At 31.8% G+C, this 26552-nt stretch overlaps 1 protein-coding gene across 4 annotated transcripts in view; it reads left to right on the forward strand.

Annotated features, from left to right (window-relative positions):
- The window catches only part of nonC (serine/threonine-protein kinase Smg1), an 89044-nt gene that overhangs the window by 57445 nt on the left and 5047 nt on the right, over nucleotides 1-26552 (forward strand). For all 4 annotated transcript variants that reach the window (XM_074141219.1, XM_074141208.1, XM_074141229.1 and 1 more), the window contains 12 exons: nucleotides 18901-19169; nucleotides 20032-20158; nucleotides 20598-20744; nucleotides 21414-21557; nucleotides 21669-21859; nucleotides 23273-23571; nucleotides 24193-24386; nucleotides 24492-24680; nucleotides 24765-25028; nucleotides 25187-25469; nucleotides 25986-26050; nucleotides 26199-26412. In XM_074141219.1, the coding sequence (XP_073997320.1) occupies nucleotides 18901-19169; nucleotides 20032-20158; nucleotides 20598-20744; nucleotides 21414-21557; nucleotides 21669-21859; nucleotides 23273-23571; nucleotides 24193-24386; nucleotides 24492-24680; nucleotides 24765-25028; nucleotides 25187-25469; nucleotides 25986-26050; nucleotides 26199-26412 (2386 nt within the window). The remainder of the gene's footprint in view (nucleotides 1-18900; nucleotides 19170-20031; nucleotides 20159-20597; nucleotides 20745-21413; nucleotides 21558-21668; nucleotides 21860-23272; nucleotides 23572-24192; nucleotides 24387-24491; nucleotides 24681-24764; nucleotides 25029-25186; nucleotides 25470-25985; nucleotides 26051-26198; nucleotides 26413-26552) is intronic.

Raw genomic sequence — 26552 nt, forward strand, 5'->3', positions numbered from 1 at the left:
GCCTGGACATTGCTGACTATAACAACATAACTCACTCTAAAGGCAGGTAATTTCTCTGTGAAGGCTTAGAGCGCCAATAACAACAGGTCTTAAATTAAAAATAAGAAAAAGTTATTCCTACTACAATATTCAAGGCTATGGAATTATTTACTGTTAGCAAATGCTAGTATTAACTGATGGTATTATTGTATATTACTGGACTATTGAATTAAAGAAAGTACTCAATTGTGAAGGGAAGAGCACACAAACTAATACTAGAGGAATTTGTTTTTTGAAGATTTCTTTTAACTAACAGCATTCTCTAAACTCTAATTTGCCTTTATTTGATTTTAAAATTGCACAGCTACAATATTTTTTGCTCCCGTTAAATTACATAGAAGAAATAAATGTTTTAGATTTATAGGATAATTCATTTTACATTCTAAAAAAGGTTATTATTAATTATTTACTAATGTACTTGTGAAAACTCTTTATCTACTTCAGATTGTCTTCAATTCTTTGTTTTCTTTGTTATTATTATTTCTAGCTCAGACATATTGATCGGAATTGTAAAATGCTCATTCTAGCGTAAAGAATTACTCATCGTTTATGCAAACTCATCAATTATTTCAAAATGTGATTCTCTATCCAGTGCTTAAAATGTTCTACTTATTGATATTACAAAGGCATCGCCATTTTTTTTTTTTTTTACAAGTTATACCCAATAATAATGTTTTATTACAAAAACAAACAAAAAATAAAAAAAGTACAATATCCATAAATAAATTTCGACATTACGTGGCAATGGAGCATGGACTGACTTCCGAGTTTGACGATTAATATGTATTACACAATAATGGTATTAATAATATATTACAGGCGCTAATGACCTAAGTCGATGCGCCAAAAATAATAATCTATGCGTTTCAGTAGAAAATAGCAAGATAAATAAATTTTTATAAAAGTAAATAAATAGATACAAACGGCAAAAAGTAAAAAGGAATAGAACATAAAACAACTAATTCTATATTAAAAACTTCTTCATGTGTACACAAATTACATAGTGAACACTGGCAATAATATGCCTCCATTCAGTTTAAAAATATTGATTTATTTATAATAAATTGATTCTTGTAATTTACATGGTCTCAAGCTGTTGTAAATTACATGATAACGAGCTGCTGATACACTAGCTAAAAGTATGGCTTTTTGATTTGATTAAATACCCTCCTATTTAGCCACAAAAAATCGAAAGTAATTTAAATGTAAAAACAAACACGGAATAGATTTGGTATTCAAAATAAATACCGCAATTAGTAGTAGTTTTATTTCTAAGTGATGAACTAATCTATACCTACGCAACGTAGCAAATAATTGATCTTAGCTATCTCTTCAGAAACTCTCTATCTAAAGTTAACATGATTTTTAAACAATAAGTTACCAGTCTTAGCTAGGCATCTCCACTTAACTTTCAATTAGCTCATTTCACTACTATAAATTTGCAATTTAATATCCAAATTTTGTTTGCTTAACTTCAACTGAAATTTCTTTAAATTGAATGTTTTTGGACATTTTCCGAGTTTATTTTATATTTAATTTTAGTTTAGGTAATATGTGATATTTTTAATATGTTAGTTAATATGTTGGTAGTTTTGTATATTAGTATTATACTTTCTCCCAGAATCTAGCTGCTTTTCTCTGTACAAGTCTTCCTGATAATACAAAGAGGATTAGATTAATTGGTGGCTTGTAAACTTGTAGGCGGAGACCTCAGGTTCATATCAAGGCCTGCCTAGATTTTCTCTTCCTAGGAACGTTTTAACTTCTTGTAATGGCCAGTGTTGTGTGTATCGAGAGAGCAATTTTTGGTGAACCAGACGAGGTTTCTCTTTTTTACCATAATGTGTTTAAAATTGAGTTTTTGACATTTAAGAAATTGCAAAAGCTTTTAAGGAACTGCAGCAGTGTAGCGTTTCAGATTCTTCAATATAAAAACTGTTTTATTTCGTCTAAAAAAAATAAAGAAAACAAAAGATTAATCCGGGACTATTTACTTTCATCTAATTTTTACGCGTTTAATTCAACATTTGTTTAAAAACTTAGAAGGATTACTGTGCATCTGATGATGGTGCTTCTCATCTAAAAATAGGTGGCGAATCTTGGCGTAACACGTTGTTTCCAAGCAGCATATTTTTGTTCTTTATCTTTTAGATCAATTGGTAGAAGTAGTTGGGTAATAGCTTCTTTTTTACTAAAAAAAAGTTGAAAAACTGTTTAGTTGAAATGAAAGATTACTAAGTTATATTTACTGCTAAAAGCAAGATTTAGGCTGAAATATTCGTACGTAATACCTCTCATAAAGATAATTGTTTTCGTTAAGATGAAAACCTAAGATAATGTCCGTTTGTTATGCTACATTTTTTTTTTTTTTTCCTTTTAAACTCTTGAAATACAATAGCATTTTTCTAAATAAGCAGAATCTTATGCCGTAATGATTCAGTTTAAGCAGTTATATACTTGTTAGTATATGTCTCATTAGAAAGAATTTTTAATCTTAACTCTCTTTATTTAATTGACAATTGGCAGCGAGTAAATTTGATTGCGTATTGAACCTGAGATAGACATAAGCAAAATAAATTAAAAGAAGTAAATGAGGGTCATCTAACAATGACCAACATGAGTCGGCTAACACGGAATATCGATGAAATGAACTCGAAGGATGTCCTTTTCCATCATGCGATTAGTCATCGCGAGGCTATTGACGCTGTAGCGTCCGGGGAGGATTCGAAGAATGGTAGACAAATTGTGTGGATGAGCGAGTTGATAAGAAAGTTTGGAATTAAGTTCGGTTTCACGGGATTTGGTTAGGCTGAGAACAAAAGGAATTATAGGTCAATGTAATAAATTGTCAGCGTAGAAATGTGCGTTATCGATTGTGCGTAGTATTTTCAAAAGAAAGGATTGGGTACGGTTAAGTAGTCTTTTGATCATTCGGTAACTTATGTTCATATCGCTAGAGTCGGAAGTGGGTTTCCAGGTGAGGAGTTTATCAAGGTAGAGTCCAAGAATCTAAACTTAAATACTTATAATATCGACTTTACTGCATGAATCTCTTAAAGTTGGGCAATCTGATCGGAAAGATCATTTAGACAGTTAATCGGTAGCAATCTACAATTATTTGTAACAAGTCCCCATGCTAAAAATTTGAAACAAGAAATTAAAACTTATAAGAATATTATAAATGTTCAGATTCATAAATTTTAAAAATACTCTGTAACATACGTAAGAAATTATTTACAGAAAATTCCAAAGACATGATGAATCCTAATTACAAGAAAATTGATTGATGATTTGAAAGGAAGGTTAATGATCTGTTGCACTCTCAAATCGTTTAGCACAATAAACTTTGAAGTTTCATTGTACACATCACATAACATTAATATCCCATTATCACTTATTTACATAAAGTAGACAGTGATGGTGTTCTAAGGTTTTGTTGTCATTAAGAAGTTTGCTGATGAGTTTGCGATGAAAGAGATGGACAACAAGCTACACTAAACTTGATGAACAAAAAATTGAAAATGTATGAAGAGGCATTGAACCTGAGATAGACAAGATAGTTGGATACTTGGTCTTGCTGCCTTGTTTGCCTTTCCAACAGTCGCCACCTTGAGTAGTTTTATATCATCGTGGTGAGGACTCTCTTTACGGAGGTAAAACTATAATTATGTTTCGCTTCCAACTTCTGCATCCGCTGCCAATCATTGTGTTTTTGTTTAAAAATTAATTACTGAAAATGTATGCGAATAGTAAATGAGCAGTGCAAAATATTAGTACAATTGTAGAGCAATTGTCCACTCTCCGAGATATAAATACAAGTATTGAGAAATGAGAAGTAAGCAAGCGATAAAAAGCGAATGAGATGAAATTTTGGATATTGCGAAAATAATAGGGCCAAGGAGAGACTCTCCTGGAGCACCCAAGAATTTTATATTGAAAAAGTAGTTTCGAAATACCCGGAAAAATCTTTCGGAGAGGTAAGATTGGAAAATAAAGATATTAATTAAAAGGCAACATTTTATAAAATTTGGTAAATACCAATTCCAAGTCATTGGAATTGAATATGCGTGTGGTAAATATAAGTGAAGAATGAAAGGAAAATTTATATTAATTAAAGAAAAAGCAACAGCGAGAAGGTGATAATGCTTTCAAACATGTAAATAATGTAATGGTTAACCTTGAAACAGACTAACTAGAGAATGTTTTTTTTAGTATTTTTATTTCTTAAATATGTTCATTTCATTACACTTGTCTCGTTTCTACAGCTACTGTTTCCATTTCACAGGTGATTAAAGATTTATTTATTTCCATTTATTTTTTCCTTTGTATCTTTTTTTTCATTTCTGGCCGTTATCAGATTCTTCATCCATCGTCAGAGATTGATTCATCTGCTTGGGTATAGGTTTTGACTTCAACTTTTAATGTTTCTGTAACTGACTTTGTGTGGATGGTTACAAAGTATACAGATCGTTAAGAATGTTAGATAGTATGAAAACTACTTCGTATTTTTGTAAAACTAAGTATTAGCAGTACGAATATATAGTTTTCGTGACCGCAAATTGTTAAACTTAGGATGGATGATTTGCGAGGAATAGGTCAAATAAAACAACTCGTCTTTTTGCCAACGTTTCGACAATTATATTGTCCTCTTCAGGGCCAGGATATTACAAATACTACACAATTTATAGAGCCAGTAACATAGAAAAAACAGTAAAAATCAGTAATACAAAAATAAACAGTAAAATACAATAAATTCTTTATAACTATTGAAACTTACGTGGCTATGCGGGTTGGTTGAGTTACAGAAACTAAGAGCCAGAAATGGAGAAGCAGGTATATACCTGTATATACAGATATAGCGGGACTTACACGGGAATTTTGGTAATTACAATTGAACAGATACAACAGACTAATTACAACAAAAGAATAAATACAATAAATATTGGGAAATTTCTTTAAACAACAAAAACCGTTTAACACAAAACACAGGAGAAACCAAATAACCCTTATGCACTAAATAACAAATAACCAAAAGATTTGAAGTAAATTTTAAAAAACCCAGCAATAATTATGTACAAAATTTGGATATCTATTTATTTTTTAATGACAAAATTGTAGCAGTTGGCCAAATTCGACGTGTCTGTCCTAAAGTTAACTACGTTCTGTTTTACTATGTGGCACATTTCAAGAAAATTTCGCTTATACTGGCTTTTTCCCCTATCGAGTACTGTCACATTCTGAAAGTCAAAGTTGTGTTTGTTGTCAATGTGGTGTCTGAGTAGCGCGGTGGAATTGTCGTCTTTTTTTGCCTTACAATCATACTGATGTTGGTATAAAAAAGACGAGTTATTTTATTTGACCGATTCCTCGCAAATCATCCATCCTAAGATTAGCAGTACTAATCAAGCAAATCTTCCACTCCTTCTAGCCCCACCACGGTGATCATTGAACATTCTCTTGGGAATGCTGAACTAACTTCATTCTTTGTATAGTTAAAGTAATCGCCTATTTTTTCAGGCGGGGCTTAACGTCCAACTACCAATTAGGTGTCGTGGACGGAGGCGTTTAGCAAACATACTTTACTGTAAATTTCTTTTTATTAACTAATAAATAAAATCTAAGGCCTATGACCCGGGAATCGAACCCACAATGCATATTAGGTTTGCAGGACTCGCCTCTAACCGCTCGGCTACCGTGGCGCCTCATTCTTTGTATATGCTCCAAGCATTTAATCCTCCTTTTAAACAGGGACAGAAGACATACCAACCTTACATATAACAATGTAAGAAATATTGTTTTATTATTAAACCATGAAGAAGACCTAGACCCTAACTTGGGAGATGGAAATTATGACTAAAATTGGCATTATTCTTTCTTCCTTTTAGATCATCATGTTATTTATATATGTAGTTTAAGATTAGTCATTCATAATTGAATGTTTTTTTAGTACAAAGACATTTTGTGTAGAAACCAGTCAATGACTCACATTGATTGTACATTAATTTTGTATAATCCATTAGTAAATACAAACAAACAAAAAATCCTTCCGTACAGAAAAAAAAAGTTAGTTGGGTAAACGGGGTTATGAATTAATATAGTAAATGTTAAGTACTGTGCAGTAATGAAATCTGTAAATACCGCATTTATTTACCTACTACTTGTCTAGATTTCTCCCTTCCACACTGTGGTCTGGCTTGCTGAAGTTTAAATAGCTACTTTCATCTTAAATGATGAGGTATTCCATCAAGAATTCTTTAGCTGAATCCAATCCTTACAATCCCAGATATCTACTTCATTTAAGTTAACTTCACGCTCTACACTTGATGACTTCGTTAGTCACAGCCGGCTCTTAGATTTTCTCTTCCTTGAGTCTTTTCTTAGAGCTTACTCTCAGGTGATGGACAATGTTGTCTGTAACGACTGTACACTGTCTAGATCAATGGTTCCCAACCTATGGTCCGCAAGAACTACAAAAAATATGGTCCGTGAAACACTTAACATTTCTAAAACAGCAATATATTTATTTAACATGCGGTGCGGTTAGGACGTCGAACGAGCTAGAACGCGCACCTAAAAACAAGTCCAGGAGTCGACTAAAAGCAAATGATGATGTGCGTATCGCTTTGAGCAATCACATGAATCCTAGGATTACCCATCTTTTTAAGAAAATGCAAGCTCAAAAAGCCCATTAATATACTGTGGAGTCTCGGTTATCCGTCATGACCGGGACCGGACACGTGACGGATAGTCGAATAGACGGATAATGGAAAAAAAACAGGAATTTCCAGATTCTTTTGTTTAACGTGTATAAAACTTTGTATTAACTGGTATACATATTTTATACGTTTATACGCTTAAGCCTTAAAGGTCAGGTATCTTTCATTATACAATTCATTCTATTGCGTATTAAAATTAATGAATACAATGTCCGCGACAACTAATCGGTTTTGTGGGCGGTTTTGTTTGTGGTTGATCTTTTTAGGGAAAAAACCCACAAACTGTCGAATGATGGACACAAGTAATGTACCTAAAAGATAAAGGAAAAAATCGCAAAAGAAAATATTCACACTCATTGTATATGTACGAGTACATATTTGCTTTTATGTACCCTATCAAATGGGGTTAACCCCAGATTTTTTTTTAAGACAAAAGGACTCTTTTTTTTAAGGCTAAAGGACTCTTTTTTTTTTAAGGCTAAAGGACTCTTTAAAATTTCTGTACACTTAAAATAAATTTTTAAAAAGTTTTCTTAAAATAATTTTTTGGATTTTTTTTAATTTTTAAATACTGAAGATAGTGACGGTTAATTGGAATAGACGGATAAAAGGGTGACGGATAACCGAGACTCCAACTGTAACTGAAAACATAATCACAATGTTAATTGAAGTTTATTTTTAAAATCTAAAAGTATTTTACTGTGATATTGAACCTTGTGGTCTCCCTGCTAACAAAACAAAATATTAAAATGGTCCCTGGTCATAAAAAAGTAGGGAACCACTGGTTCTAAAAGGCTTCGAACGCCAATGATCACAGATGTTGACGCGCCTTACTTTATACGATATATGCACGACACGCATTTCTACTAGCAACAAATTATGCTAACAGACTAATTCTCTTGCAGTTCGATGGAATTGCACTTTGAATATTTCTGTAAGTCACACCGTCTGTAGAGTTCTACAGTTCCCGTTAAATACATGTAGTAGCAGCAAATAGTATTAATAACCCATTATACGACTTAGTAGTAGAAATCTTTCGAACAATATTTTATGTTAACGAGTTAATAATGTAGTTAGTTTTCTCATTAATACAAGTCTAGATCTGAGCTGTTCCGAGTTTAAAATAAATATTGTTTAAATGAAACAGAATTGGCGAATTAGTATTATGATGTTCACTCTGTTGAAAAACAATTCGTTGCCAACATAACTTTCCCTTAGACAGTACTAATACAAAATTGTTGTTATTAAAAAATTATTTCTCTTCTTTATGGTATCAAAAGCTTGAAATATTACCCAGCTGAAAAATCAATTTCTGTGTTTGATACTCTCGCAGTTATCCTAATTCAAGAGAATGTGGAAGGATCAAGAAGAAAATAAAATGTAAATTGATTGTAAATTGGTGATCTAACGAACGTATTCAGAACTATAATTGCATCATTGAAGAAGAAGACCGTAGACAAACGGTTTATATTTCAGTTTAATGCTATCCCTTATACAAATAAAATGTTATTTTTGTTTTAAAATTTGTCATATATATTTTGTTTTCGTTAATTTGTTACATAGAAGCGCTTGCTCGAAGATAGGACAGCTGGACAGCGATTCACATCGGTAATTACTATTAAAGCAAGTTTGTAGGCAAGAGGATTGACCTAATGTTGGTTCTATTCTATGATGAAATCATTTAGCCAATTAGAGCTGGGATCGAGTCACACACAGCATTTCTTGTTTTTGTTCATTAGTTTCTTTGTATCGAACGGCAAACATACTCGTATATCTACTTAAACTCTCTTGTAGTTCGAAGGAAGATGCCAGCAATCCTTTGAGTATTTCTGTAATTCTCGCCGGCTGTAGCGTTCTACAGTTACCGTTAGAACTTCTAAAATTTACCATTTTATAGAAACATACATCTAAAACCTAATAGTCAAGGCATTGTTAGATTCTCTAAGGATGGTTAATTAGAATCTGACTCTAAGTAAATGTTGAATTCTATTTTTACTCTTATTTCAATTGTTTTCGTAAATGATAATGAGAACAAATGTTATGTTGTTAATATTATGTTTAAGGATTCTTGATATTTATAAAGAAGAAAGTTTAAAGTTATTGGTATTATAGTTCAATGATTTTGGGGAATTTTGAGGTGCGGTCAATCAATAAATAAAAACACAAATTTAGTTTTATCTCACCAATGTTTTGATAAATCTATTACCATCTTCACAGTTTAACTTTAAGCTACATCATCATAACTGTATAGTTTAAATATAAATTATTTTTGAATTGTTAACTTGTTAAATAGTATGAAATTAAGACGCCACGGTAGCTGAGCGGTTAGAGGCGAGAACTGCAAAGCTAATATGTATTGCTGGTTAGTGGGTTCGATTCTCGGTCTAGGCCTTATCGTTTAATGTTGAATATGAGTACTTAGTTGTAAAGTATGTTTGCTAGTTGCCGCCGTCCACGACATCTAATTGGTAGTTGGACGTAAAGTCCGCCTAACAAAAATAGGCATTACTTTACTTTTTTTTTTAGTATGAAATTATGTAGTGAATGGTTATTACTAGGCAACGGATTCGTATGTATTTACATATTTTTTTCTAGGCAATTTACAGACGTTTTTCAACTAGAAGTATTCATACTGACACTTTTTAAGCCGTTTGAGTCTACTTTTATTTCACATATTTCCACATATTTGGATGTTATCGCATATTTATACATATTTGATTAAAATAAATAAATATTTCTACATATTTTTCATTTTGGGCATATTTTCATAATTGGGAGGTGGTTGACAGGAACTGTGAACCACAGACTGTAGGGCTGTGAATCACAGTGGGTACAATGGTTATTGTAATTTACACTGAATGCTGCTAAACAGTAATGGGCACTTGTTAGTTCTTTGAAGTTGCCTGACGTTGTCTGTTCTTTCAGCTCGTTCGTTGAAGTGTCCAATTCATTTCGTTCGGTCACTTAGTGTATTCTTTTTTGGGTGAAATGCCACGAACATCGGCCTCAAACAAACAACTGGTTGCTAAATATCTTCGCGAGTTTCTAGCAGAACTTTTTCGAAGTGATGGAGTCATTTTGTACTGCACAGCTTGTGACAAGCGCGTTTCTTGCTCTCAACGTTCCCAAGTCACCCAACATATTGCCACCGGATCGCACATAGAGAATAAAAACAGAAAGAAAGAGAGGACGTCCTATCAAGCCTTCCTTACATCTCCATCATCAAGTAAGTCTACTCTGAGTACAGATCTGTGTCGGGCTTTGGTTAGAGCAGATATCCCTCTCATTTCAAAGGATTTTAGTCGTTACAAGTCCATCTTACGCCCAGATCGTCGTCACTTTACGTTTCAACATTTGAAATTTCATGTGGTTGCAAACAATTTCGAAGAGTGAAGTTTTCAAAATTGAAAATTTAACACATCTTTTTATAAATAGTAAAAATGTTCTTTGTTCTTTAAATCATTATAACTTGTAAAAACAAATTATTTTGTTCCTGATAAATTATTATAAATTGTAAAAATGTTCTTTTCTTGTATAAATAATTATAACTTGCTCCCCCCCCAAAAAAAAATAATTCCATTTTCATAAAAAAAAATGTCCATTTTACTTAAATATTCCAGAAAATATTTTAAGAAAATCACATAATTTCCACATAATTGACGAAAATAAATGCATATTTTAATTAAATATTTGGCATTTTTAAATACATAAAAATCCGTTCCTTAGTTATTACAGACTTCTTCACCGTTAAAAACGTTCCGCTTTTAATTGAACAATACGAGACAGAGAAAAGGCCCCTTGGTACTGAACTCCTGAAGGCTGATCTGAATTAATTACAAATGGTTTAATATTTTTAATAATTTTTTTTTTTTGCCCTTGAACACGCCGGACAAACCCAGTGTTGTTCAAAATAGAAAATCAGCCCTATAATATTTTTAGAAAAACAAGTATAGTGTTCATTAACAAAATAATATATCATTATATTGCGGATACTAAGGCTATTTATAAAGTTAAGTAAATATTCTTGTATTTTTTATTTTTATTTATTTACTTTTTGCTTTGTCCATTGTTTACTGAAATGAATTAGTCACTTTTATTTTCTGAAAGAAAATTATTCAAATACTTGTCAAGTGCGTAACTAGTTGGGCATTCTATCAAGCCAGAACAAATAAATTTCCAACTATTAAGTGAATAATTAATTGAAATGAATAATTACTGTGGAAACTCAGTGAACTTTATACAAGGTTTGCCCTAAAATAAACTCGTAGAGTATTTAAATATTTTCTAGTGATTGACAGTTTTATTAACTAAAGACAAAGTTCCCAAACTCTTTTCTCAAGTTAGATTGAGGTCATGGTCGTTGGTATGAAGTTGAATACGTTGGTTCAGAATGCAGTGACCTTTGATCAAAACTGTCGGCTATGGTGTTTGTTTTTCTTTTTAATATTTGTGAAAATATGACTAAGAAATGTTAATGAGGTAGACGAAGTTTATGTTTTTTTTTTGCCTTTTGTTACACTAAAGTGCATTTTTAAACATATTACTTGTTTTATTAATAATTCAGTCAAGCCCGTCATTTTTCCAATAATTCTATTCCTTTTTGCTGACCACAACGTTCGTTGGAGGCCAGGAAATTCAAGACTATCTGTTTTTACCTCCTTTTTACCGCACAAAATGAGTTGCAGATCAGAATACATGGTATACCGAATTTTGGAGGTGTCTGACTGGATGTAAGGGGAACCGTTCGGCCAGAACTGGAGCTTATCTAGTTTGGTTGAATGGGCTCCAGATGTGATAGCTCGCCAAAGGGAAGTAACTAACGAGGAGTGCAAAATTGCAATTACTCGTATTACACTACGTAGATGATTAAAACGATTTATCGATGTTCAAGTACAGAACTTTTGCGTGCATTCTAAGTTTTTCATCAAACTAATAATAAAATAGTTACTAATAATAAATAGTAATAATAGTCTAGGATCTTAAGATGCGCAATGCGAGAGAACAGTTTAGGAGAAACTTTTTCCTAGCCTTTATTTAGATCAAAGGTTTTTAATTGTAAAATTTGCCACAATTGCATCGTTTATCTTTAATACTAGCCTTACTTATCGTATGTTTCGTATATTTCATCCAGGGCATCAATAACCTCAAATGCAACCTAACATTATGAATGTCTAAACAAATGGGTAATTGAATGAGGGATATCTTAAATCAGATTCGTGTGGACACGTCATATGAATTTGTTATTAAACACTTTTTTTTTCTCTTTGAAGGAATCCCCACCCTGCAAATCCTGTAAACATAATAAACTGAAACTTTCATTTTTTAGCAACGCGAAATACAAATTAATTGTAGAAACCTCGAGGAAAAGGTGATATCATTTGTAGTACAGAACAGGATTGGTAGGTAGGCAAGATATTCTTAATAAGGTGTAGAATTTCATTCGGTTTCCTACCAGTAATCCCTCTTTAAAGAGTTTTCCTGACCTAATTCTTACTTTTATCATTTGGTCCGAGTTTATTTTACAAATTACAAAGTAAACTTTGAGAGAGGTTAGTCCTAATTAGGTGCCCTAATTTAGTTATATCGCCAAGGTAATCTTGCCGCCTTAAATATTGGATGTATCTTTATTGTATTATGTTCTTTAAATTCCAAAAATATCATCAAATGTAAGTGAAAGTGAAACTCGTTGGTATTGCTTTGTGTGTTAATAATTAAATTGATAGTTATAAAAGTTGGCTGAAGTAAATTTGTTCGTATATACTCTGAACTACGTGCTGTTTATATTGTACCAAGTTTATGCCTATTATTTTATTTTATACCAAATAATTTTCCTTTGTAAAATTTTGTATACGAGTTAGTTTGCTAGTTTCAACAAGATTGAACTAGGTCATCTTCTGATCTTATAATTTGTAAAATACGGTTAACATAATCCACTAATGTACTCACATTTATGTGTAATTATACTAGAAATTACTTTACTTTATGGGGCCCACAGATTTTTATCAATTTTTATTGCTTTCTTCTATCATAAAATTTTAGCATGACCAGAAACTTTCGAGTATAATTACATTCTTTTTTCACACCATTTTGATACTTAGATTTCTGCACCTACCATATTATTAGATCCATAAACGTGTAGGTACATTCACACAGAATACAGTAAATTTTTGAAAATAGCCCATTCTTTCGAACAAGTAAAATTTCGGTTTTAAGTTTTCATCGGATATAGCTGTTTTAAGATCTCCTTAATTTTAAATTTAGTTTAAACCATTTCACAATAATAAGTACTCTACTAAGAGCAAAAGGCTCCTAGATTATAATCTACAGTTCAAAAAAAATTACCTTATTACTAAGAAAGAAGTCCAATGACTTTGAAACCCTTCCATAGTGTTAGAGTTTAAAACATGATACAAGCTATTAGATTCTGTGGACTGTTTCTTCTCGTACTATTTACCTCTATAATGCCAGTATAATAGGTGGGCATTTTTAGCTAAACTAAGCGCAGATAATTTTCAAATTTGGAATGTAACTGAAATATTTCATTCATACTAGTATTATACAGTTAATGAAGGGCATACATTATGCTAATGTAGGTCCCTTTAAAGGGAAGTTCAACTTTAATCTCTCGCCCAGAACTTTTTTTTAACCAGCATTTTATTGGTTAAAATATCTCAAATAAACATTAAAGATTTACATGGCAGTGGGCATACAAAGTTTAAAGAGAGCTGGTACTGTTTTCAATTAAATCTCAACAAATTCTTAAATCTGTTCAGCACTTTACGGTTGGCTGATATCCAAAAGTCTCTGGTTGTTGATTGTGGTACTAATGGACGAAATGTCGCAACTTTGAACTAAAGTCCTTGAACTCTGAACTCACCTTTGAGGAGTGGATCTTCTATTCTGATATTTATGACGAGCACTAAATTTTAAATGAAAAAATGTGAACTGATAGAACTTTTGTTTAATTTTTCAGCTTGACTTTGTAGGAAGCGTTTATAAGTTATCATGTTATCAATAATACACAAAACAAATATAAAAAAAATCAACGAAAATTTTATTTAGAATATCGTTAAAAAGAGAATTTAAATAAAAAAAATCATACTATCTACGAAGACAAACAAACAAAATTACACTATCTATAAAGTTCTAAGTACTAAATTTTATTTAAATTTTTGGTTTTGAGATAATTCAAGAATATTGGAAATGAAGAATTCTATGAAGGTTGCGTATATTCCCTTGTTTGGGCTATATTAGGAATATGGCTATAAATACATAACGCTGAAATGAGGGATGTGGGCGGCTAGAATTTACGTACACAGGATAAGATATAAGAGAGAAAGATGATAATTTTTAAACAAATGAACGATATCAACAATGACGGTAGCTAAATATCACCACATTGCCGATGATATACATTTTTTTTTCTGACGGTCACTCCCCAAATCATTCGCAATATATTAAATGGCTTACTACATATTTGTTTTTCTACTTTCTGTCTTGGATAACTCTTAGTTTTACTAATGCCTTCCATTAATTATATAAAGTTTTGCTTTCGTGTAGATCTTAAATACAAAGTTTCCTCCTAAAATGAGACCCTCCGTAACTGCTGTACAGTTAGAGAATTACGATTGGCTGGCTTGTAAGAAATCTCAAATTGAATCAATATTAATTTTTTGCAAGGCTTTTGAGGTAGGGACTAGATCATCTTCAGGGCAGTAAAATAAATTTGTCAAGAAAGGTTTCATACCTAAGTTGAACATCAGATATTTGAAGCAGTCACAGCCAAACAAGCAATCAAGTTGTCCTTTAAAGTTAACACATAATTTTTATATTTCTACTATGTAAAAAAAACAGTTTTAAATAATTTTTTTCAAATGCAGTTTTAAATTATGTACTTAAAACCAAAAAAAATTCAATTTATTAATAAAACTTTACAAGGTAATACTAATTGTATTATATGTCATCTTAAATTGTGTTTAACTTCATCGGCCACCGAATTTTGCCATTTGATAACCGTAAGTAATTCGACAGGCACTGTATCAACAGTGTGGAATTGAAGAGTGTGACATGCTACCTTGAGGTATCTCTTGCGCTTTTTACAATGCAAAATTGAAGGTCTTTGAGTGTATGAGAGGCAAGTTTATAAGCCCCTGACGGATTTGAGAAGGTAGAGACTGTAACGAGACTGGTACGAGTTAACCAGCGTGAAGATTCGAGTCTGAGAGGTTGGATAAAAGGCAGCAGAATTTTCTGCTGAGTATGATAGAGACTTGAACGTGGCTTAGGTTCTTCTCTCTCGAATAATATAAAGCTTATGTATCTAATCTGTTTCGACTACTATATTTTACAGTATTAAGAATTAAGACAACCTTGGCCCCAGCAATAATAAATAAAAATGAACTTAAATTGGAAATAATTTTCTCTTTCTATTTTCTTTAAATTGTGACTTGCTTAAGAATTACAGCGTTGCTTTTTTTTTTTTGTAAAAAAAAAAAGAGAGAAGTAGGAAATTGCATTAAAGTATCATAAAAACATTTTTTCTATTGCAAGAAGTAAACTGAGGACTTTGAAATTCCAGCTATTTAACCATTTTGGCTCAGAGTAGATAGTTTTCTATAAAACTTAAGGTCAAACATGAGACTTGCAAATGTATTAGCAGAAATGCTGCTTCTGTTTAAAAATGGATGAGTGTTTTCAAGCAGACATTGGAGACGCGCAGCGTTTTGTCCGGAAAGCCTTCAACTTTGATTAATGGGAAGGCTTGTTTTCTATCTTTCTACCATGTTTCAGGGACGCCGCAAGGCCATTGTCTGTGTAACATAGACGTACGCGAGCGTCTAAATCAAAAAAGGGGCAAAATCTTTCTAAACTTAACTGTGCGGTGTTCATCGTTTTTTGCCTATCGAAACCTGTCTTACCTAATTCGATTCCAGATTTAAAAAAAAATGTAGTAATTTCATTAATATTAAATTAAATGTTTAAAGTGGCGTAAGAATGAAATTATTCTCAAATAAGTTTAGATTGTACTTCGGATATTACTTATCATGATAAACAAATAACGGCCTTAGGCGCGCACTGAAATGTATGAAAAACTTTAACCTTTCTTCTGCCTTGGAGCCGTCCAAGAAATAACTTAATAAGTTTTAAGAAATAACTTAATTATTAATGTGTACTATATAGCCTAAAGTGATGAGTTTGCATAAATTATTTTAATGATGGTTTTGGTTTCTTCGACCGTTGTTGATAGATGATTTTTGGTGAATATCGAGGTGCGGTCTTAAATAAAAACAACTTTTTTGCTTTATACCAACGTTTCGGTAATTTTTACTACCTTCTTCAGGGTATTATAAAAAAAGTTTGTGAAGTTTAATGTAGAGCTACGAGTATCAACAGTTATGATGATATACTCGTAGCTCTAAGGAATAAATATAATAGTTATTTCTTTTTTCTTTAGTTAATATATTCTTAATAATGGTTAATATATTGAACAGTTATGATGATATATACTCGTAGCTCTATATTAAACTTCACAAACTTTTTTTATTATACCCTGAAGAAGGTAGTAAAAATTACCGAAACGTTGGTATAAAGCAAAAAAGTTGTTTTTATTTAAGATCGCACCTCGATATTCACCAAAAATCATAAATTATTTTGTTAACATATTCTCAGAAAAAAATGTCATTAAGAAAGTGTTGCATCCTAATTGAAATTTTCGTTTTAAAATCGAAAAAAATATGCTTTACATAAATCGAAAATCTTCAATTCTTGTCTTAAAATAACTCTGAAAAAAGTTTGTATTAACTACTTTAAGGGATACTGTGTAAGGTCCCAATTCCTTGCTTTCATCCTTAAAAAAATTAATAATTTGATAACTTGATATACAAAATTTTAGAGGTGAGAATGTGAAAAGGACGGAAATACAAATGTAGAGCGAAACGGGCTTTAAAAAAAACAAACTCATCCTCTAGCTTTCTAAGTGGTTTATTCTGCGCCTAGACTCAACTTAGTGGTAAACGATTTTGGATAAATTTTTTTAGAAACAGTATTTTTTTTTTATTCTATTCTACTTAAATTGTAAAAAATCACAGATGGGATATTTTAATGAATAATTAAAAATGGTCAATTTTTACCTTGATGCTTTAAATTATCTTGAAATACAAAAAGGTGGAATTCATGATCCAGCAGAAGTCAGAAGAAGAGATTTAGTGAAGACGGATCAAATGACTTGTACGAGTATAATAGAAACTGCAGCAGATACTCTCGAACCAAAATTAAAAACCCATTAAATATTTCTCTACTCTTATAATAAAGAATATATTAACTAAAGAAAAAATAAATAACTATCATATTTATTCCTCATTTGTTGGGTGGGAAGATAGATGCCATTTTTAAATTTAATGGTGGAGAATGGAGCGGAATCATCGCGAGCCAAACAAGGAATGAACATATTTTGCCTAGCCTTTTTTGTTTCTCACATTTTTATAATCCATAAATTATCGCATAACAGTAAAATTATCATAAAGTTTAAATTATGTGTATTTTGTTACAACTTACAAGATTAAAGTATTAAAATATACGCTCATAAATACGTCTAACTTTATTGACGTGCCTGTTCCCCTGTTATCTCTGTTTATTAATGAATTGTTATTAGGTTGATAGATATTAACCAACAGGTAGGCATAGCTAACTGTGTACTCCAACAAGATAGTAAGTTCTACTACCCTCAATAATTTATACTTCCAATCTGGTGCTAAATCGATAAGTCTAAATTATTAGACAGTGGCCAAAGAAAGTTATTTGGAAAAAAGAATCTATAGTTTCACTTACCATTTGCCCTTCATTAAGAGCTTTTTCAAAATGCATAGCTTCACTTATCCAATCTTGACAATTTGAGATTTCCAAAATTCCTTGATATGTTTTTTTTAAATTTAGCATTCTAATTTAAAGAAATTGAAACCTTAAACTTTGATTGAATCAAATCTGAATGAGAAGAATTAGTTGCGATATTTGAGAAAATAGAATAATATAGTCTGCCTAGAAAGAAAGCCCTGGGTAAAGAGCACTAATATTTCTTAAGTTTATCTGTATTCACTGTTGGTTTTGCTCTGTGATTAAGCAACCAGTTCAGTAAGACGAGGTAGAGGCAGTTCACTAACTCCGCTAGAATGACAATGACCTGCTATCTCTATTCTTTATTCAGGAAGTACTTAATGCTAAATCGTCCAACCTGAAAAGTAATCAATCACCTTGTACTAATAACAATTAAATAACCTTTCTTTATTATTTATAATTTTCTATTGGTTTTGTAGCGCTACTTAAGTTTAAATAAAATAATTTAAAGGTGAGTTGTTATTTTAAAGTTAACTATCACGGAGACTGACCACTTGATATTTTGTTACGAGGTGATACGTATGTTTAAGCGCGATAAAAATCGCAGAAGAATTAAATAACTAAGTAATTTTTGTAAAAGCTTTTGGCACTCAAAATTTCATCATTTTTCAATCATTTATCGATTTCACAGCTGATGAAAAATTGTAATTGTTGAAGAAAATAGTTGCAGAAGTGGCGCCTCCCATCTTCTTGTGTTTTTAAATGTACTTTCATTCGTGTTAGTACCATGCTACAATATATAATCTCTAGGGCGAAATCTATGCTATTCAAAGCACCATTGCGCCCAAATATGTGCTTTGATGTGAAGAGTACGCATGTATCTGTGCTGTTGAGTTGTAGAGTCTTCTTATGGATTCGATAAATAGGATGTCATACATTTGAATCGATCTTGGGGCTTCTCTCTAACTAAATCATTTGTGGAAACTCTTCAGTTTTATTAACATTTATTTTGTATATGAATTAAGTAGTATATCGCTGAATGTTCGTCATTTACTATTGTATTTCTTCAAACATTAGATTTAGGGCAATTTCTGGTGAAGCGATGGGTAGACTTCATGGTAAGTTTACATTTCAATGCAATGTAACATACAGTTTCTGGGTAAACTGTACAATGTTGCCAATTCTTAATTAAATGTGACCCAGATGTTCTGAATTTGCAGTAAATTTATAAGTTAGAATCATGATAATAGTAAGAAAAGTCTTGTTAACGTCGTTCACTGCAGATTTAAAAAAAAAATATTTTTTTTTATTTCAGGGCATTTATCGCATTACATGTGAACACGTATTAAAAGTACTTAAAGAAGGACGTGAAACTTTATTAACGCTGTTGGAGGCTTTCGTTTATGATCCACTAATTGATTGGACCCCTCTAAATGAAGGAGGATATACTGGAGCAGTTTATGGCGGAGGAAGAGAGTTAGCGTCAGAGACTAAACAGAGCAAAAAAGAGTTAGAGAAAGAAGTGACGTGTTCTATGTACAAAGTTAGAATTACCGAGGCTAAACACCAGTGGTTGGAGAACAAGTTAGTGACTTAAATTGTATTTTACATTACGAACCGTCATTGGCTGATAGGAAATGTTTATTTCTTAAATTCATTTAATTCAGGTAGGATTGTTGTTGTTCTGCAGCAAAACTGTTCGTCTCAAACATTAGAGAACCCCAATCCAATTCTTACCACATCTCCACTATATGTGCAAAAATTCGCCATCGAATCTAACAAAAATAAAAATGGAAAATTAAACTTAATAAAAGTGACCAAAAACAACTGTATTTTGGTCACTTTTATTAAGTTTAATTAACCAGTACTTACTGGTTTCCCCACCAAATTTTAATAACATGTGCCTTCCTTATTATAGCACCTTCAAAATTTCGAAATATAACTCACCAATAGATGTAGTTGAATTGTCAATACGTCTGGGGAATTATGAAAATTAAGGTATGAATATATTTAGCTTCCTCTTTTTATAAATGTATGGCGCTTATGATTTGTCGTGGCACAAATTTCATGCAATTTGATGCATCCAAGTATTGGGTAGTATTAGATTAGTTGCTGAGAAATGGCATATTAATCTGCCTTAATCAACAAAGAAGTGGATTTATGATGCATATTATGAAAAAGGACATGTGGAACTACCGTTTGTTAGAAATTAAGACATTAAAAAGTGTCTCATCTCACGCAATGGATAGGTACCAGGCGAGATGATGTGATGGGATTTGCTACCCTAGATTTCCACTAATTTGTCACTGTGAGGGTTATTTAAATTCAGGAATTTATTAAAATTCTTGCTGTTCGGAAGTCTGGCGACTTATTTTCGGCAAGTAAACAAAAAAATTAAGGAATAATCCTTTACTTACTTGACTTTTCATATTTTTTGATTTGGCAGAAAATTATTACTAAGAGAGCTTGAAGAAATGATGGAAAACATTGAATTTTGGCAGACAGAAGAAAAGAAAATACGTGACATTCAACAAAGTTTACAGGAAAGGCATACACAACTGGCTTTGTTGAAGGTAACATAAATATATAAATAATATGCAATTTATTAAGCTGTACAAAAAACGCATACATTTAACAAGTAATAAAACAGTAAACATCAATTATCTCAAATCAGCTGGTAAGACTGATTCCTCTTCTGAGGACCCCGGTTTCTGAGGTGAAACCGGATACATATTTCTTGAAAATTAAATTGACAATTTTTCCCAGAAATAAGAAGCAAAATTATATAGTTACGTATTTACAGGGATTTTTGAAAGCCTAATTTCTTCTCCTAAAAGAAATGTTGCTTCCCTAATTACCCTAATCACCGATTGTTCGTATAATGTAGCCTGTTAAGTGTAATACGCAAGTGCGAGTACATTCAAAGCTTACATCTGGTGTTGAGCTAGAGTAATAAAAATAAATTTTGTACCATTATATCGATTTATTAAAAAAATGTAATTATTATAATAGGAAGCAGAAGGACAACCGCAGCACTCCTTATACACTCTAGGCGGAAGATGTTCTAAACATTTGCAAGTTTGTAACGCAAAGCAGGCAACTATTAATACTCTTAAAGCTAAAATTCAGGAATATGATCAGCAGTTGTCTAGTTTTAAGGTAAAAATGGTTATACTTATTAAGAATAAGTTAGTACCAAGAATGTTTTATCTTATTGCTCTATTTTCGTGTTTAGAGAAAAACGTCCTACTATCAAAAACATTCAGCATAATTTAACTTCCATCATTTGCCAGTTCATAAAATTTCTTGGTTAATTAAGGAAATTAATAACATTGCACAATAAATTATTCGTTTAAAGAATATTGATCAAGAGTATTTTTCTCTTTCTCGCTTTTTGGAAAAGAGAATTGTCCTTATTGCAGTTGATATCAGATAATTTTAAAAGAACTGTGACTGTGAATGTTTAGTAGAAATTAAGCCTAGATTATTCCATGTAAAGTTGGGTTGTTTAATTGACTTCCTTCGAGACCATAAACAGAGTTCCAACCATTTTAATTTCTGACATAAGAATACAGAAAGTTTGATTTATCAATCCTTTATCACCATCGATGTAAAACAACATGCAACAGAAAGCCGACCATTACTGTCTAAAAAAAAAAAAATGCATCATATTTGTCAAAAGTTGGCGATAATTTATTTATTTATTTGACCGAACTTCAATAATTTAAATGGGAGCTTCATATTTATGACAGAAAAAAAGAATTAAACCTAATGCTACAGAAATTTTTTGACAATTCTTAATGATTCCACTTAACTTCTTTTTAATAGAATATCTTGTCTTCGATGAGAGGACCTGAAATGAGTCAGTGGGTGAAAGAAGTAAGTTCTCGACCTAGACAAGATGTTTGTCAAGTATTCGATCTTATAAAGGAATTTTTACAAAACGCAGGACAGAATCAGACAGTTCAACAGGTAAAATTAATAGTACACTTAATAAATAATCTAAGTTTTCAATTACTTATTATCCAATTTATAAAAAATGATCTCCAAAATACTAATATCAATTTTATTTATATTTAACAGTGTATACAATCAGAAAGAGATGTGGGAGAGCTCTGTATCCAACAAACTCAGCTGACTCTTTCGTTGTTGGAAATGTTAGTCCAATACTGGGATATATCCAGGCAGTATCCTGCTTCTTATCTGAAGACTCATAGAGCAACTCTTTACAAGAGATGGGCGGAAATGCTATTAGAGGACATGTCTTTTCAAAAGTAACATTCTTTAAAAACTTTTATTATTCTTAAAGAAAAACTTAAATATTCTAAACGGTTACTCATTTGTGGAGGTTTTTGTGGAATACTAAGTGATGTTTACCAGATAGCAAAATCACTTAAAAACCACCAAATAACATGAAGTGGCTTTTGGAAGTCTTAAAAATTTTCAAGGTTTGGCTAAGAATCTCCTTTAAATATTCTCATTACTGATCATTGTCCGGAGGCCGTAGAGTGCTGAAAAGGCTCTTGGCCCTAATGACAACAGAGAATAACGCGTCTTAACATCAAGAAAAAAAAAAGAAGAAACTTGATGAATTGCTTTTATTTCAGCAGAAAAAAGTCGAGAAAATTTATCGAAACTTGCCAAAACATACGTGATTTTGGTGAATAATAAAGTTTAACAAATACCTGGAATGCAATACCTTATTTTTAGTAGCATAAGAGAAAATAAAAAATGAAGACGATAGCAGAGAACTTCCAAGGTCATAAAATACTACGACGCAAATGTTCCCTTTACATTAAATAAAAAATGAAGACGATAGCAGAGAACTTCCAAGGACATAAAATACTACGACGCAAATGTTCCCTTTACATTAAATAAAAAATGAAGACGATAGCAGAGAACTTCCAAGGGCATAAAATACTACGACGCAAATGTTCCCTTTACATTAAATAAAAAATGAAGACGATAGCAGAGAACTTCCAAGGGCATAAAATACTACGACGCAAATGTTCCCTTTACATTAAATAAAAAATGAAGACGATAGCAGAGAACTTCCAAGGGCATAAAATACTACGACGCAAATGTTCCCTTTACATTAAATAAAAAATGAAGACGATAGCAGAGAACTTCCAAGGGCATAAAATACTACGACGCAAATGTTCCCTTTACATTAAATAAAAAATGAAGACAATAGCAGAGAACTTCCAAGGGCATAAAATACTACGACGCAAATGTTCCCTTTACATTAAATAAAAAATGAAGACGATAGCAGAGAACTTCCAAGGGCATAAAATACTACGACGCAAATGTTCCCTTTACATTAAATAAAAAATCACTCAATCAATCTCGGTAACGCTTTTTGGTGTTTTGTTACTATGATGGTACCTCATATTTCATTTTTAAAGGCGTTCTACGTTAAATATTCATACTTATTTTCTAAAAGCAATAATTTCAATCCGTCACCTTATTTGATGGAAATTTATCTATTAGCTTACTTTAAAATTTATACTAAGAAATTGTCGGAGTTTGGGTTTCACATCAAATTTGTATATTTCTTTTCTAGTTTAAATATTTTAAATTTTGACATAATCAGTAGAATAAACTTTAATAACAATAAATTTAGTCTAATATGTTGAGAAACATTCATCTCATGGTCTTATTTGTTTTTTCTTTTTTTTTTTTCATAGATGCAAACAAATAAAAGAGGAAATGTCACGAGAACTTACTGCTAATGAAGAATTACTGCGGCAGACTGGTATGTACTCGGCCGGATTGCAAAGACAACTGACTGAATGTCGTCAGTATTTAGCAAGAATTGTAGAAAGAGGTACCGCATTATCTAACAACGTTGGAGGAGCTGCTTCTAGTCTTCAGTCGTACAAGTTAGATGTCTCTCAGACTGATCCTGTATGTCTAGAAGCGGTAGTGCTAAATGCTCTTACTGCTTTGAACAAACGGTTTCTTATGATGGAAGCTGCAGCTACAAGTAAGCTTTTAATTTGTTCAGGAAATGAGGTCAAAGCAAAGTTGCTCAGTTATATTGTTGTAAATGATTCTTCTAATGATAAAATAAGTAACGCACTCCACTTAATAACGTAAAGGAAATAGACAAATAAATAAAATGTAATAATCAACATGATAATATATGAGTAATAAATATGGTCGTATAAGGATTATAAGCATGGGGATCCATAGCGAACTATTGCTAAATTAATATTTTTGAAATGTCGTAGTAAGTTCTTAAAAATTGTTCGCGAACTTAATATGGTGATTTCGTGTTATGTCCTGATAAAAAGGCAGGATATTTTATAGACCTTTGTAAACAAGATTTAGGTTTTTTTTGTTTTTGTTTTTTAATGCGGAGAAATGTCGGGTATCATGAAGCTGTGCTTCACAAATTTCCTCACTTTGAACGTTTTGTGCTGCTCGTGAGTTCACTCAAGTTTTATAAAGTGCACTGTAGTCTTCTTATTAAAAAGAAATTTATGTAATATTGTTCTTTAAAAAAAAAATGGGGAAAATACATTTATAACATTAAAGAAAAACAGTCGTGTATATACAGTGAAATAATATGGCTAGTAAGCGTAATGATTTTAATTATTGCCAGGTGCGGGTGATTGCCTGCTAAGTTTGACATCAAGAGATGGTGATTGGTTTCTAGATGATATGGTACTTATAGGTAGCACTGTTTTAAAACTAATTCAGTTGTTACCTTCTCTAAATAAGGAAGATATAGATCCCAATGTTGCGACTTCCATAAAGTGCTTACAACACGCCCACGCACAGTTTAAAGGTCTACAGGTAATAAGATTTTTTTTTAAATCAGTTTTTTTTAATTTAACAGTTTATTTCAATTTACGAATATTGTTTAATTTCTAAAATTTATATTTATGAATGTTTTGACAGGAAGCTCACAATAATTTCACCGGAATTATTTTAGTTGAAGCTATGCAAGCTATGCAATGTGAAGAACCATCGGTACTAGGAGTACTGACCCAGTTAGAAGCAGTTGTTTCAATTGTATCACCTCTTTCTCTTGCTGAGTTAATTGGACAGTTACATAAACACTTAAGGTTTACAATCATGGGTATGCAGGTGAGGGTTCTAATCATGTAATGAATAAACTTGTCATTTACTTTTGCCAGTTTTAATAACTGAAGAATTAATTGTTATTTCTAGTCACCACATGAGACTTGCATGGCTTCCGTAGATGCACTTAGAGTTGGATTCCAAAGTTTATTGCCACATGGTTCGTGCACTTTGGGTGAACATAAAACAGTTAAGAGTCTTTCACAGGGTGACATGTTACTAATGGGTTTTAACGGTTTATTTGACAACGTACAGTTAGGAAGGGAAACGTTGTTAGCTCACCTCAGCTCACTACAGTCACCGCTAGCTTGGAAGATCGTTGATCAAGTCAGAGAAGCTAAGTCACACTATATAGTACGTTTATATTTTCTTTTTTTTTATTTAACATTTGTTTCATCGAAGATCATTTTTCATCATTATTATTATTTTGTATCAGTTTCATGAGAATTATGTTTATTTTTTTCATAATCATTCAAGTTCTTCTGCCATTTTTTTAAATAAAACATTTATAGGCTCCTATTTGTGAAGAAGAACCAAAAGCTATACTGGAATCAATGTTTTTCGTCAAGCGCCTATCAACAATACTTGAAGTTCTGCGAATGTGTCGGGATGATGCAGCTGGATTTCGATGTGCTCCTGGTTCTCCTCCTGTACCTCATGATCGTGATTCACTAACCAAACCAGTTAGGAGATATATTGCTGATTACATCTCATGCCAGCTATTAGGAGTGTTTTCATTATCTCTTGCTACTGCTGTTTGCTTATTGTTACAGCATAATGGATTTGATGTTACTGGTAAATTATTATTAAATGTTTATGCTAATTATAAACTGCTTAAACCTAAAAAAACATTTGCACATTTTTAAATTGGATTTAAAGTAAAAATATCAGAGCTCTCTAAAATTGTCACTACAAGTAAAATTATTATTAGTAAAATTTCAAAGGAAATCGTTTGTATCTTTTATTCGAGAGAATCGCTATAAAGTGATAATAATAACTTGAGCCTGCTGCATTTTTTAAAATTGTTTTTGTCTGAAACTTTGGTGTTGATGTGTTGTACTATCCATAGGAAAATCAACTTTGAGCTATCAGATATTTTTCGTTTTTTTTTATTAATTTTTTCGGCACAGAACGCAAGAGAGAAGGCGACAAAACGTTTCCATCATATTAATATCAACTACCGTTCAATCATTAGAAGCACATCTCTTTATTTTACTTTGAAAATTAAACAAAAACCAGCTTATTTTTTATACTGAATTGATACTCCCAGAAAATCCTTTAAATTTAAGAATTGATATTGTTAATTTCTAGGGGAGGTAGAACAAAAGGATATTGGAGCCCAGGGTCGAGTACCTCTGGAAGAACTTTGTAAAAAGGCAAGTTTAAAAATTAAATTTTAAAATATTTCAGCTTATAGATTTATTTTTAAAAAAATAATTCTGTACTCACATATTATGGAGTCTTTATTAAAGAAGTTTCTTTAGTTATTAAGAGCAAAAAATTATTTTCAACCTACTTATTTAGATGGCAGAAAGATTAGGACGTGCTCAACAACTACGCCAGGTGTCTGGCGTAGTTAGCCAAGCAGAAGCAGTGTGGCGTCAAGAAGAATTATTGAAGAGAGTTCAACAGGATGTAGTAAATGCACGTGCGTTACTTCACAGAATTCAAGTCACCATTACTGCCCATCACTGGCTTCATGAGCATTATTTAGTGAATTCACCGCCTCCTCCTATTAGTAAGTCTCTTGTGTTGCTTAGAAATTTGTAGGCTATTTGTTTGCCTAAGAATACTTGCAAATAATTACCTTCAATATTTTGCCTTTTAATCATTACTTATTATTAATATTACATATTTTGCTAACTGCAGATTTCATCT

The sequence above is a fragment of the Rhodnius prolixus genome, unplaced genomic scaffold, assembly GCF_049639745.1.
Source record: "Rhodnius prolixus isolate KJV_2025 unplaced genomic scaffold, Rpr scaffold_1, whole genome shotgun sequence".
Classification (NCBI taxonomy): domain Eukaryota; kingdom Metazoa; phylum Arthropoda; class Insecta; order Hemiptera; family Reduviidae; genus Rhodnius; species Rhodnius prolixus.